Raw genomic sequence first — 16374 nt, forward strand, 5'->3', positions numbered from 1 at the left:
TTTTTTTACATAAATTGTCATCCTGACTTTTTTTTTTTGCAAGTGTCTCATCCTGTCTATTTTTTTTTAATAAAAACTCCTGTCCCGCCTATTTTTTCAAGTTTCGTCCTAGTCCCCCCCCTAAAAATCAAATGGAAGCTCCCTTATATGAAGTGCCTTTTCGTTGTTATTTCTGGAAAGGTGTTCATTTGGTATTCATGGTATTAGCTTACTGGTTGTATCAATTTTGACAAAGTTTTTCTGTACCTTATATACCATTATGATATACCATTATTAAGCGGCTATGTTTCTTTTGTTCTTGTAGGGTAGACCATTTAAGATGTTCAAGCATGCTACTACAATGTACTAACAGATGAGGAGTTGTGATATCTGTTAGTTCATAGTTGACATGGTTGATATGGTCCACTCAAACAGGTTTAATCAACTATTGCTTAAAGACATTTAATGTGTCATGGATGAATATATAAGTTGATGGTGGATCTTCCCATGGATAGAAACAAGTGGTTGTGACTGTGTATGAGCTCCTAACTATATGTTAATTGTGGTTCTTCCCATGGATAGTAAAATGTGTCTGTGGTTCCGAAGCTAGATCTTCCCAGACTCTTACTGTCATGACCGTTGGTTTATATCATAATTTGTTCTTAATCAATTTAACGTTTTGACTTACCTCGGTATACGTACGGAAATAGAAATTGGTATCTATTTACAAGTATTTATATACAGATCAAGCTTTCAAAGTAATGCAAGCATGGACCTTTTCGGTCTTCATCAGTTTTTTCACAGCACACTTCCGGTGATTATTTGGAAAATTCGGCCCTAGAGTACGACAACTCGGTCTAAAACTAAGCCGGCTTTTAACATGTTTAAAGACAATTCTGGACTGAACATGATAATAAATTCGTCGGTTGATGCGACGCATACATGCGACGATTTAACCTTTGATGTTATTCCGTCTTTTAGATACTTTTTGATAACCTGTTATTATCACATTCCAAACTAAAAGACAAATTGAAAAGAAACTCATCATAGATACCAGGACTAAAATAAGTATACGCAAGACGCGCGTTTCGTCTACAAAAGACTCATAAGTGACGCTCGAATCCACAAAAGTTAAAACGGCCAAATAAAGTACGATTGAGTTGGTATTCATAAAAAAAGAATGGCCAACGTAGATACAAGTAGGGAGGGATGAATCCTACTTTGTAAAGGAACACTCTGATTCAAACAAAAAAATCTCTGAAACTGATATTATCAAGATACTTGATTTTTTGATTGACAACATATTTGTTTCGTTCGGAGGACGTGTTTTTTAACAGACTGTCGGCATTCCAATGGGAACAAACTGTGCCCCTCTACTTGCCGACTTATTTCTTTATTATTATGAGGCTGACTTCATGCAGGAACTTCTTAGGAAGAAAGATAAGAAGTTAGCCATATCCTTTAACTCTACTTTACGCTTTATATATGATGTTCTTTCACTAAATAATTCCAGATTTGGTGACTATGTGGAATGCATCTAAACTCCTATCGAACTAGAGATAAAGGATACTACAGATACAGTTAAGTCGGCTTCATATCTTGACTTACACCTAGAAACTGACAACGAGGGTCGGTTGGCGGTTTGGAAACAAAACGTTACGACAAAAGAGATTTCAACTTTCCAATTGTGAACTTTCCATTTCTTAGTAGCAACATTCCAGCAGCACCTGCATACGGGGTATATATCTCCCAATTGATACGATATTCCCGTGCTTGCATTTCCTATCATGATTTTCTTGATAGAGGATTGCTGCTCACAAGGAAGCTATTAAACAAAGAGTTTCAAATAGTGAAGTTGAAATCATCCCTTCGTAAATTTTATGGACGCCGTATATATATATATATATATATATAGTGAAATTGTTATTTTAACGTTAAAATAGTTAATTTCAATTTTTATTAACATTTAAAAAGTACTACAATAATTTGTATTGCCAACTTCAATGAATCAAATTAATACTTATATAGTAAAATAAGATAACAGTAACAATATTTGAGATAGAAATCATCGTTTATAAACTTTTTTAGTCCAATTAAAAGTAGAAATATTTTAAGATATCAAAATAGAAATATTGAGCATCCATTTGTAGCAGAGAAATCTTATCAAAACAGGGAGGGAAGGCCACTAACCAGTCAGCACTCGACTACAATCTTAATTGACTAGGATTGTCAATTTTCCCATCGAAGGTCAGCGCTTTACTCCGTGCACGCTCCAGCTTCCGAAAAAAAAGAAAAAAAACCACAACAAAAACCAAAAAAAAACCCTGACCGCCACGACATTTATAGCCCAAAATGGCCCTTAAAGGTAGCGTTAAAACACTAACACTCATTCAATCAATTATATATTTCAAAATGTTTTGTTGATATTACTTCAAATTTAATCACTCCCAGTTCATTTGCATATTGCAGAATAAAATCTCTGACTTTTAGTTGTATGGTGTAAAATGTTAAATATAAACAACATTTGCCTTTGAAATAATTAGTTCCTTGAATTGCACATCTGTAAACACAATTTTATGTGCTGGTAAAATAGCCAATGCTATATAAATATGCTATTATGCCGGCTTAAACTTAGTTAAAGTAAGATATGTTAACCAGAGGCGACAACATAGCATCTTTCTATGATATCGGTGCCGGTGAAATAGCCACTACACCCTACCCCCCTCCCCCCAAAAAAATCAATCAATCAATCAATCAATCAATGACTTATAGTGTATTCATTCCAAATTCTATTTATATTATGACGTTTAAAGTATGCATTCGATCTTTATATTAGCAGTTTCGTTCGGTTCACAACAAACGACTTTCCAAATCTTCAGCTTTTCAAATGCGAACTTTTCGTTTCTAAGTAGAAACAACCCAGCGGCGCCTTCATACAGAGTTTATATCTCCCATTTGACCAATTGGACAAAGAGTTACTACTTACAAGCTCTTGAACCAAATGTTCCAAGGGTAACAGTTGTTCAAAGTCCCTCCTTAGTAACATTTTGGACGCAATTCATGAGATTTTACCATTGATAAACATCTGTGCCATTAATGACCACGGATATGTTTCAGTTGTCTCTTTTTTGACATCAACAAACAAGACTCGTCATCGAATTGTTACTTACATGAGTAACTCGTGGAATATCATTACCGATCTGGGGGATCTGGTATCACCCTCATATTTAGCTGAGTTCATATTATTCAGTATTTTATCTATATATAGTTCGTTGTACTTGTTTAACCTTTTGACGTTTTTTTGTTTGTTTTATGCGTGGCATTTTCAGATACCTTCGATTAATGAATTTGAATATCCCCTTGATGTCTTTCTCCTCTTTTCCATAAGATAGCTCTTGATCAAAGCTATTATATAGTTATTAAACTAATGAGGTCATCATGCCCATTTCCTTGGTACGTACAGAAACATTTTTTTTAATCTATGGTGAGTTATTTTTGATTTATAAAAAAAGCAATATTCACAAAACTTTATCAACCGTTACGATGATCGATTCTTTATTTGTAAAAAAAGACAAATAATTAGTATCTGCAAACATCTGCACCCTTCATTTACGATACAAAACAACCATAAGAACTTAGGAAGATTTTACAACATATACATATGGATAACATATACTCCGATTTTGGGTTTGCTAATTTTGTTTAAAGTCCATAAATAGACCTGTAGTTGTTCACATCTTCCAAATTACATTACGCTCAATCCATCATTTATACAGTCACGTCTCAATCATTACAGCTGAACGGACGTGCTGGACATGCTCTCCTTTACCCGCTATCTTCGATGAGGGTTTACAGTTAGATGATCAACGACTTACTACTTTAGATGACAGAAACAAATCCAACGCCGTACAGTAGACGTAGTAGTAGGCGTAGTAGTAGGCGTACCCGCGTTAACATGCAATCCAAAACCCATTGTATCATGGGGGATCATGTTTGTCTTTTTCATTTTTAGCCATGACGTTGTCAGTTTATGTTCGATTTCTGGTATCTTTCGTCCCTCTTTTATGAACCATATAAACAAACCGATAACCACTGAACATCAGATTCCTGACTTAGGACAGGTGCAAACAGTTGTAGCGAGATTACAGGTTTTAATGATGGTATGAATGTTTGTTTTTGTATTGTTGAGATTGCGTTTAATTAACAAAAGAATTATTTGCAACAATGATAGAATTCTAGATAGTGAACAAATAAGGTACATAAGTTTCTTATGTCCTTGGTATTCTTTAAATTCATTTGTCAACATATGTCAACCCAAGGCAGGACCTTCTAATCCGTCTATCTGATTCGTCGTATACCAGTAGATTTGTTGCTTTCATCGTATCAGAATCGATTTTATTTGTAAAATAGTTGTTTTCGTAACAAAGGTGAAACATGTAGAGTTTGTTTTCTCCATTTTCCTGTAGATCGTTAAATATGTAATCTAGTACAGCACATACTTTCTTGTGACCGTTGGAATTACCAACTATAGTACTCAGTTGGGTTGCACACACACGACTCAACACCATTAATACACTGTGCTCACACAAAGCAATCACTTTACTGTTAATTGATAACAAAATACATCTTTCACATTCACTCTCCAACACGCCGGTTCTGTAAAAAAATTGTGCTATATGAAAACAGTTGTTTTCGACAAACTGCACTTGAAAAAGTTCTAACACTTCTTTGGTTGGCAAGGTATCTAGCATGCTGATAATATCAAATTTACTGTCTCCAGAAAATTTTAAGCTAAAGAGTATTTTTGCTTGTTTAGACATACCAGCAAACTGGTCGATTAATCTATGCACTTCTTCTTCAGCTGAAATACATTCACGTACTGGCTCGATATGCCGACTTAATGAATGAAGAAACCGACTTTTCCACGTAAGCATATTTGCAGAAACATTTAAACAAACAAGCTTTTGTAGTATTTCGGGGATATCATGTAGCTGTAACTCATATAAGAGGGGCATAACCATGATTCCTTGATCGAAATAATGGCAGGCAATTCAATATCTAGATCTTTCATGCAGTATGGGCTTTTGAGAAATTCTACTGAGATCCATGGAACTATCACAACAGACGTTTTTATGCAGTTTTCTAGATTAGACAGATATGATTTACCAATAACAAAATCCTGTTCATGGCAACCACAATCGTAGCCAATTTGTTTAAGTGTTTGCCAAAGTTCCATTATAAAGTTCCTTGATTGACCTTCAGTGCGGTACAAGGAAAAAACATGTCGTTGTTTTCCCGGAGGTAAACTATTTCTTGATATATCCATTATATAATCACCTCCTGAAATATAAGTGTATACCTTAATATTATTTACTTAGTCTCAAGAAGCTATCTATGTGCATTGTCACTACACATGATTGTTTGAGTGTGTTATTACAATAAGACAAGTGATATCATTAGTAATATGCCATAGTACATATGATGACCCATTTGACAATTTCATGTTGCGGACTGAGTAATATGAACCCCAACAAAAATTAGACATGTTCTCAGGACGGGATGGAAGTAACTACATTTCGAACATATCGGGTTTCATTTACGAAACGGATTTTCCATAACGGTCAACTTACTTGTGATGGGGTCCATAAAATTTACGGAGGGATGATTTCAATTTCACCACTTGGAATTCTTGGTTTATAGCTTCCTTGTGAGCAGTAATCATCTTTCAAGGAAATCATGACAGGAAATACAAGCCCTGGAGTATCGTATCAACTCGGATATAAATGTATTCTGTTTGCAGGTGCTGCTGGAATGTTGCTACTAAAAAATTGAAAGTTCACAATAAGGAAGCTGAAATTATCTCTTTTGTCATAAGGTTTTGTTTTCAACCTTACTTCATTGTCAATTTCTTTCTTTAGTGAAGATAAGTGTCAGACTTGACTGTATCTGTTGTATCCTATATCACTTAAGTTCGATAGGATAGATGCATTATATAATCACCCAATTTTGAATGATTTGATAAGAGAACATCTATGTAGCGACACTTAAAGCTAAAGAATACTGCTAACCAGTATGAAGTCAGCCTCATATGAGTAAAGAAACAAGTCGACAAGAAGAGGGGCACTTTTGGTTCCCATGTAAATGCTGATTGACAAATACGTTCTCCGAACGTAGCAAATATATTGTCATTCAAGAAATCAAGCATTTGGATAGTGTCATTTTCAGAGTTTTTTTTGTTAGAATCCGAGGATTTTTTTTGAAAATGTAGGGTTTATTCCTTCCTTAGACAAGATGTTAATATCTAAATTGGCCATGCTTTTTTATGAAATAAAGCAGGAAAAGAATGTAGTTGCATTAATGTAGGCCAACAAATTTTAATAGACCCGTGATAGATTTAATTTGTATTGTAGTTACGTCTTTTGAATAACTTTAAGGATCATTCAATACTAAACAAATGTAAAATCAACGTTGACCAGTAAGTTACCAACCCCCAGTAGTCAACACTCCTACTCCAACACAAATATATCTTTAATACGAAAGTTTTTTTTAAAGTTAATGTTCATTGTTTTATAATTATATTTTGTTCAACTCTCTCTAATTTGCAGATTGCTAATACCGTCCGAATATTTTCGTTTAAAATTAATGAATCTTTAGTTGTTAGACATTGTAAGCCTTGTACTTTGATGAGTTGCTTTACAGCCACTGTGACGTTACAGCGGTCGCTGACGTGACGTCCTCAGAAGGTTATCACCAAGTCATCACCAGCAAAGTAATCAGCACTCCTGTGTTGACATAAATTATGATTGATATTATATATTGCAAACTTATTCGTGTTTCTGTTCATCAATGCTTTATTTTGTTTATAATAAGTTGTTCTACCACTAGGCGTTGATGTTTTTGAAATTTACGTTTCAGTGCTCCGCAACGTCCTAATTGGTATCCTCCTCTATTTATACGTCTTGTTTATGTAATATAATTTGTCTGTTTGTCTTTTTTATTTTTTATCCATGGCGTTGTCATTTTACCTTTTATCTACGAGTTTGACTGTTCCTCTGGTATCTTTCGCCCCTCTTTTGTACATTCACTGTATATAAACTGGAAATACTAAAGATTTTTTCTACGGTTAGTGAATCTCACATGCATTTACTATTATTGCATTTGCTTAAGGTACCTGTAGTTTACGAATGTGCATGGACATAAGAAAACAACAAAAACAAACCAGCCCATGTGTTCACAAATTCAATCAATCAATCAATCAATCAGTCAATCAATCATTCAATCATTCAATCAGTCAGTCAATCAATCAATCAATCAATCAATCAACTAAAGTCTATTTATTCCTAATACTATTTATATTATGAAGTTTAAAGTATGCATTTAACCTTTACATTAGTGGTTACGGTCGGTTTCTGGAAAAACTATCATCTTCAGTTTTTCAAATGCAAACTTTTCGTTTATAAGTAGAAACAACCCATTTGATTTCAAGCGCTCGCGTTTCCTATCATTATTTCTTGGACCTAGGGTTACTGCTTACAAGGAAGCTTTTGAACCATGGGCTCAAAGGGTTACAGTTGTTCAAAGTCACTTCCGTCGAAACTTTTTGAACGCCATCATGAGTGTTTACCTTTGTTGAATGTCTGTACCATTGATGACCACGGATATGCTCCAGCTGTCGAAACTAAAATCAAGTCCACTTTCCCTCTATTTTGACATCCCCAAATGAGACTCACCATCGAATTGTTTCTTAACATGAGTAACTAGCGGAATAGAATTATCCATCTGGGAGACCCCTGTTTTAGCTCAGTTCATATTGTTTAGTATTGTTATGCCCCACCTGATAGTAGAGGGGCATTATGCTTTCTGATATGTGCCTCTGGTCGTTCGTTCGTTCGTTCGTTCGTTCGTCCGTCCGTCCGTTCGTTCGTTCGTTCGTCTGTGCGTCCGTTCGCCCCACGTCAGGTTAAAGTTTTTGGTCAAGGTAGTTTTTGATGAAGCTGAAGTCAAATCAACTTGAAACTTATTACACTTGTTGCTTATGATATGATCTTTCTAATTTTAGAGCCAAATTACACTTTTGGTCCCAATTTCACGGTCAACTGAACGTAGAAAATGAAAGGGTAGTTTTAGGTTAATAGTTTTTGGTCAAGGTAGTTTTTGATGAAGTTGAAGACCAAACAACTTAGAAACTTAGTACATATGTGTTCCCTTTATGGTATGATCTTTCTTCTTTTAATGCCAAATTGCATTTTTACCCAATTTCATGGTTCATTGAAAATGGAAAATGTTAGTGCGAGTGTTGCATCCGTGTACTTAGGAAACATTCTTGTTTTATATACTTGTTTAACCTTTTGTCTTCTCTTGTTTTTTTGCGTTGCGTTGTCAGTTACATTCGATCCATGAATTTTTAATGTCCCCTTGATGTCTTCTTGTCTCTTTCTAATGAGATAGCTCTTGATCAAAGCTATTACACAACACTTCGGTGTTGACATGAATATCAATAATGTGGTCATTTTTATAAATATCCTGTTTACAAAAATTTTGAATTTCTCAAAAAAACTAAGGATATTCCTATCCCAGGCATAGATTACCTAAGCTATATTTGGCACAAATTTTTGGAATTTTGGATCCTCAATGCTCTTCAACTTCGTACATGTTTGGCTTTATAAATATTTTGATATGAGCGTCACTGATGACTCTTATGTAGACGAAACGCGCGTCTGGCGTACTAAATTATAATCCTGGTACCTTTGATAACTATTTACACCACTGGGTCGATGCCGCTGCTGGTGGATGTTTCGTCCCCGAGGGTATCACCAGCCCAGTAGTCAACAATTCGGTGTTGACATGAATATCAATAATGTGGTCATTTTTATAAATATCCTGTTTACAAAACTTATGAATTTTTCGAAAAACTAAGGATATTCTTATCCCAGGCATAGATTACCTTAGCCATATTTGGCACAACTTTTTGGAATTTTTGATCCTTTATGCTCTTTAACTTCGTACGTGTTTGGCTTTACAAATATTTTGATATGAGCGTCACTGATGAGTCTTATGAAGACGAAACGCGCGTCTGGCGTACTAAATTATAATCCTGGTACATTTGATAACTATATACATGTAATTATTAAACTAATAAGGTAATCATGCTCATTTCCTTGCTACGTACAGGAAAAAAACTCAACATTTTTTAGTTTATTCTTTTCTAAAACTATGGTGAGTTATTTTTGTTTTATAAAAAAGAAAACAATATTCAAAGAATATATTAACGATGATCGATTCTTTTCTTGTAAACAAATAAATAAATTATAATCTGCAAAAATCTGCAACCATTATTTACGATACAAAACAACCATAAGAACTTAGGATTTTTCTCACATCATATACATAAGGATAACATCCGATATGGGGTTTGCTAATTTTTTTGAAGTCCATAAATAGGTATACCTGTAGTTGTTTACATCCTCCATCGTCGGTGAATAATTGTGTCTTCTTTGCATCAGACCTGCTTATCAACATATAAAATTTAAAAATGGATTTTTACAAAATATAGAATTTACATTTGATAAGCGAACACGTTTGTGGAATTTCACATAAATTAATTAAATACTTTCCAGTAGTTAAACACTTTTAGCGTCTATGCAGGTCACCATATAGATTCACAATTAAAAACGGGACTGTATGATGCATACCGTTTTGAACATCAGATAAAAAAAAACTATCAGGCGGAGCTCCAAACGTTTTCTTATAGGTGCTTGAGCGCCGATTAATATTGTCAGACGACATTGAATAACACTGCAAAAACGAAATTAAATAAAATCAAATAAAATATCGTGTTGCTGCTACAATTTAAACATATGACCCTTCTTTACTATGAAACCTTTTTTTCTCATCACTTGGCGCCCGGCGTCCGCCGTCGTCGCCGTCGTCGCCGTCGTCGTCGTCTGTTGACGTCGTCCGGCGTTAGCTTTTACAAAAATCTTATCCTCTGAAACTACTTGGCCAAATTGAACCAAACTTGGCCACAATCATCATTGGGGTATCTAGTTTCAAAAATGTGTGGGGTGACCCGGTCAACCAACCAAGATGGCCGTCATGGCTAAAAATAGAACATAGGGGTAAAATGCAGTTTTTGGCTTTTAACTCAAAAACCAAAGCATTAAATGGAAATCTGAAATTGGGTAACAATGTTTATCAGGTCAAGATCTATCTGCCCTGAAATTTTCAGATGAATCGGGCAACCCGTTGTTGGGTTGCTGTCCCTGAATTGGTAATTTTGAGGAAATTTTGCTGTTTTTGGTTATTATCTTGAATATTATTATAGATGGAGATAAACTGTGAACAGCAAAAATGTTCAGCAAAGTTAGATTTACAAATAAGTCAGCATGACCGAAATGGTCAGTTGACCCCTTTAGGAGTTATTGCCCTTTATAGTCAATGTTTAACCATTTTACATAAAATCTAAGTAATCTTTTACAAAAATCTTCTCCTCTGAAACTACTGGGCCAAATTAATCCAAACTTAGCCACAATTATCTTTGGGGTATCTAGTTTTAAAAAATGTGTCTGATGACCTGGCCATCCAACCAAGATTGGCACCACGGCTAAAAATAGAACAGGGGTAAAATGTAGATTTTGGCTTATAACTCTGAAACCAATGCATTTGAAGCAAATCTGACAAGGAGTTAAATTGTTAATCAAGTCAATATCTATCTTCCCTAAAATTTTCAGATGAATTGGACAAGTGGTTGTTGGGTTGCTGCCCTCCAATTGGTAATTTTTAAAGAAATTTTGCTGTTTTTGGTTATTATCTTGAATACTATTATAGATAGGGATAAACTGTAAACAGCAATAATGTTCAGCAAAGTAAGATCTACAAATAAGTCAACAGGACCTAAATGATCAATTGACCCCTTAAGGAGTTATTGCTTTTTATAGTAAATTTTTAACAATTATCAATAATTTGGTAAATTTATGTAAATTTTTACCAAATATTTTTCTCTGTTACTAATGGGCAAAGTTCATTATAAAATATAATTGTAAGAAGCAAGAACGTTCAGTAAAGTAAGAACTTCAAACACATCACCATCACCTAAATACAATTTTGTCATGAATACATTTGTGTCCTTTGTTTTATATGCACATAGACCGAGATGAGCGACACAGGCTCTTTAGAGCCTCTTGTTAGTTTTTGGAATTGATCGCGTGGATTTTTGAATATCTGAAAAAAAATGCTGTAATATAAACGTATACGCAAATGCGAATTTAAATGTTCAAAAGATCTTTTCATATATGTTTCATTTTGTATTCCTTGTTTGCAGTATAAAACATTATCCAGATGATTTGATGTGAACAGGAATTTACTTTATTTTTTTGTGATTACGCTTCTTTTAGCCAAAATTAGAATACCCTTATTACTTTTAATTATCACAGGCAGTATAAGAAATCGACAATCTGCACACAAGAAAAAATAAACCATACAATTACCCGGCCACGCCCAATTGTATTTTTGTCCATCTGATGAGTTACGCCTTTTTCAACTAATTTTTATAGTTTTTTCGTATGTTGTACTGTTATACCATTGTCCCAGGTTAGGGGGGAGTTGGGATCCCGCTAACATGTTTAACCCCGCCACATTATTTATGTATGTGTCTGTCCCAAGTCAGGAGCCTGTAATTCAGAGGTTGTCAATTGTTTATGTGTTACGTATTTGTTTTTCGTTCATTTTTTATATAAATAAGGCCGTTAGTTTTCTCGTTTGAATTGTTTTACGTTGTCACATCGAGCCTTTTATAGGTGACTATGCGGTATGGTCTTTGGCCATTGTTGAAAGCCGTATGGTGACCTATAGTTTTGAATGTCTGTGTCATTTTGGTCTCTTGTGGACAGTTGATGGACAAACCGATAACCACTAAACATCAGATTCCTGACTTAGGAAAGGTACAAACAATTGCAGCGGGATTACACGTTTTAATGGTATGATTGTTTGTTTTTGTATTGTTGAAATTGCGTTTAATTAACAAAAGAATAGTTTGCAACAATGACAGAATTCCAGATAGTGAACAAATAAGGTACATAAGTTTCTTGTGTCCTTGGTATTCTTTGAACTCATTTGTCAACATATGTCAACCCAAGGCAGGACCTTCTAATCCGTTATCTGATTCGTCGTATACCAGTAGATTTGTTGCTTTCATCGTAGCAGAACCGATTTTATTTGTAAAATAGTTGTTTTCGTAACAAAGGTGAAACATGTAGAGTTTGTTTTCTCCATTTTCCTGTAGATCGTTAAATATGTATTCTAGTACAGCACATACTTTCTTATGACCGTTGGAATTACCAACTATAGTACTCAGTTGGGTTGCACACACACGACTCAACACCATTAATACACTGTGCTCACACAAAGCAATCACTTTACTGTTAATTGATAACAAAATACATCTTTCACATTCACTCTCCAACACGCCGGTTCTATAGAAATGTTGTACTATATGAAAACAGTTGTTTTGGACAAACTGCAATTGAAAAAGTTCCAACACTTCTTTGGTTGGCAAGGTATCTAGCATGCTAATAATATCAAAGTTACTGTCTCCAGAAAATTTTAAGCTAAAGAGTATTTTTGCTTGTTTAGACATACCAGCAAACTGGTCGATTAATCTATGCACTTCTTCCTCAGCGGAAATACATTCACGTACTGGCTCGATATGCCGACTTAATGAATGAAGAAACCGACTTTTCCACGTAAGCATATTTGCAGAAACATTTAAGCAAACAAGCTTTTGTAGTATTTCGGGGATATCATGTAGCTGTAACTCATATAACAGGGGCATAACCATGATTCCTTGATCGAAATAATGGCAGGCAATATCTAGATCTTTCATGCAGTATGGACTTTTGAGAAATTCTTCGGAGATCCACGGAACTATCACAACAGACGTCTTTATGCAGTTTTCTAGATTAGACAGATAGGATTTACCAATGACAAAATCCTGTTCATGGCAACCACAATCGTAACCAATTTGTTTAAGTGTTTGCCAAAGTTCCATTATAAAATTCCTTGATTGTCCTTCAGTGCGATACAAGAAAAATACATGTCGTTGTTTTCCCGGAGGTAAACTATTTCTTGATATATCCATTATATTATCACCTCCTGAAATATAAGTGTATACCTTAATATTATTTCCTTAGTCTCAAGAAGCTATCTATGTAAATTGTAACTACAAATGATTGTTTGAGTGTGATATTACAATAAGACAAGTGATATCATTAGTAACATGCCATAGTACATATGATGACCCATTTGACAATTTCATGTTGCGGGCTATCATATTGTTAATAAGCGAAAAAAGGATAACAAAATACTGGACTCTAAGAAAAAGTAAAAAGGGGAAGTTATATGGCAAAATCGTTCTTATATTGATGTGTCTTAATATCAGCCATAACATTAACGATATAACTTTTAATGCACCAGATATGCATGTCGATATTAAACGTCCATTCATCGATGCTCGATGCCAAAATAGTTGAAAATATGATACGAAATACTTGCATTTTAAAGTAAATGTTCAGAAAGAGAGACATAAAATACAACAGGGACATTGAAACTCATAAGTTGAAAACGGCCATGTCTTAAAAAGACAAAAATACCGACAATGAATAACAATATAGAAAACTAAAGACGGAGTAATATGAACCCCAACAAAAATTGGACATGATCTCAGGACGGGATTGTAGTAACTACATTTCGAACATATCAGGTTTCATTTACGAAATGGATATTCCATAACGGTCAACCAACTCGTGATGGGGTCCATAAAATTTACGGAGGGATGATTTCAATTTCACCACTTGGTATTCATGGTTTAATAGCTTCCATGTGAGCAGTAATCATCTATCAAGGAAATCATGACAGGAAATACAAGCCCTGAGGTATCGTATCAACTCGGATATGAAAGTACTCTGTATGCAGGTGCTGCTGGAATGTTGCAACTAAAAAATGGAAAGTTCACAATAAGGAAGCTGAAATTATCTCTTTTGTCATAAGGTTTTGTTTTCAACCTACCTACATTGTCAATTTCTTTCTTAAGTGAAGATATGTGGCAGACTTGACTCTATCTGTTGTATCCTATTTCTTAGGTTCGATAGGATATATGCATTATATAATCACCACATTTTGAATGCTTTGATGATAGAACATCTATGTAGCAATAATTAAAGCTAAAGAATACTGCAAACCAGTATGAAGTCAGCCTCATATGAATAGAGACACAAATCGGCAAGACGAAGGACACAGCCCAGTAGTCAGCACTTCAGTGTTGACATGAATATCAATTATATGGTCACATTATAGATATTTTGTTTATAAAACTTTGAATTTTTCGAAAAACTAAGGATTTTGTTACCCCAGGAGTAGATTACCTTAGCCGTATTTGGCACAACTTTTTGGAATTTTAGGTCATCAATGCTCTTCAACTTTGTATTTGTTTGGCTTTTTAACTATTTTGATCTGAGCGTCACTGATGAGTCTTAAGTAGACGAAACGCGCGTCTGGCGTATAAAATTATAATCCTGGTACTTTTGATAACTATTGGTTCCCATGTTAATGGTGATTGACAAATACGTCCTCCGAACGTAGCAAATATATTATCATACAAGAAATCATTTTCAGAGTTTGTTTGTTAGAATCAGAAGATTTTTTTGACAATGTAGGGTTTATTCCTCCCTAATACAAGATACTGATATCCAACAATTGGCCATCCTTTTTTATGAAATAAAGCAGGAAAAGAATGTGGTTGCATTGATTTAGGCCAATTGAAATTTTGATAGACCCGTAATAGATTTAATGTGTATTGTAATTACGTCTATGCAAAAACGGAAAGGATAATTCAATACTAAACAAATGTAAAATCAACGTTGATCAGTTATTTACCAACCCAGTAGTCAACAAAGTTAATGTTCATAGTTTTATAATTATATTTGTTTCAACTTTCTTTAATTTGCAGATGATAATACCGTCCGAATATTTTCGTTTAATGAATCTTAAGTAGTAGAAACGCGTGTTGTACTTATACATGGTAAGCATTGTCCTTTATGAGTTGTTTAACAAACACTGTGACGTTACAGCGGTCGCTGACGTGACGTCCTCAGAAGGTTATTACCAGGTCATCACCAGCAAAGTAGTCAGCACTCCTGTGTTGACATAAATTATGATTGATATTATATATTGCAAACTTGTGTTTAACAGGGTTTTCTACCCCTAGGCGTTGGTGTTTTTGGAATTTACGTTTCAATGCTCCGCCACGTCCTAATTGGTATCCTCCTCGATTTATACGGCATGTTTGTGTAATATAATTTGTCTGTTTGTCTTTTTATTTTTTAGTTTAAACATATTTGTTTATAGTGGATTGGGAAACAAGTTTTGCAACTTGTATTAAACCCTTTCCACTTTGCGGGTGCGAGTGCTGCCTTGTAGCGGCATTAACCTACTTTTTTCGAAATCTACAAGGATGTCTTTAACGTGCAAGAGATATGGCTCTCTCTTAACACGGGTCAGCCATTTATCGTCCCCTTCCGACGGACTTTCATCGTTTCCTCAAGACCATACTCGCAAATGGTGTCAAGGGAGAGCCGAGTTTCTGAAATTTTCATCCCGAACGGGAATCGAACCAGGAACCTTTGTGCTAGTAGTCCGATGGACTAACCACCACACCACGGCTCTCTCTAGTCCGTGGGTATTTTTTTTTTATCCATGGCGTTGTCAGTTTACCTTTTATCTATGAGTTTGACTGTCCATCTGGTATCTTTCGCCCCTCTTTTGTACATTTACTGTTTATAAACAGGAACTACGAAAGTTTGTTTTCTACGGTTAGTGAATACCACATTCATTTACTATAATGGTATTTGATTAAGGTACCTGTAGTTTACGTATGTTCATTGAAATCTTTAAAATCGATAAGGAATAAATCCATCATGGATGGATGAAGATTCAATCAAGGTAACAGATAGAAATAAAGGGATTTTCATGAACTCCAAACAGAGCAACCGGGTTCGTCGACAGAATGAGTCTATTGCTATACATGTCCCATATTTGAAATAATATTATGAAACTTAATATTGTACCATGTTTACTAGTGTGTAAACAGGCAGGTGTTTATTTGTTAGAGAAAATTGCATGGTCTACTTTCTATTTCCGATGTGTATAACATGTACATTCTGTCCGATACTAATTTCTTATACTATATTCGTTTCTTTTTTCATTGCATATTGTCTGGTGTAAAGATATTAACCTATCAATACAAAATAGAAGAATATAAATACGAACCGTGTTTGACAAGAAATCACAGCCTTTTGTTAACAAATAACATCCTTGTATTTCTCTGAGTTATTTTAAGTGTCC

The 16374-nt window shown here is 34.7% G+C and overlaps 1 protein-coding gene across 4 annotated transcripts in view; it reads right to left on the bottom strand.

The window, feature by feature from the left end:
• The window catches only part of LOC134706458 (tRNA-dihydrouridine(47) synthase [NAD(P)(+)]-like), a 29380-nt gene extending 13006 nt beyond the window's left edge, over positions 1-16374 (bottom strand). For 2 of the 4 annotated variants that reach the window (XM_063565411.1, XM_063565412.1), the window contains exon 1: positions 269-346. In XM_063565411.1, the coding sequence (XP_063421481.1) occupies positions 269-331 (63 nt within the window). In that variant the 5' untranslated portion in view covers positions 332-346. Of the gene's footprint in view, positions 1-268; positions 347-667; positions 873-16299 lie in introns of those variants that run through there. The other 2 variants (XM_063565414.1, XM_063565413.1) reach the window with 2 other exon arrangements.

Source organism: Mytilus trossulus, chromosome 2 (assembly GCF_036588685.1).
Source record: "Mytilus trossulus isolate FHL-02 chromosome 2, PNRI_Mtr1.1.1.hap1, whole genome shotgun sequence".
Taxonomy (NCBI): domain Eukaryota; kingdom Metazoa; phylum Mollusca; class Bivalvia; order Mytilida; family Mytilidae; genus Mytilus; species Mytilus trossulus.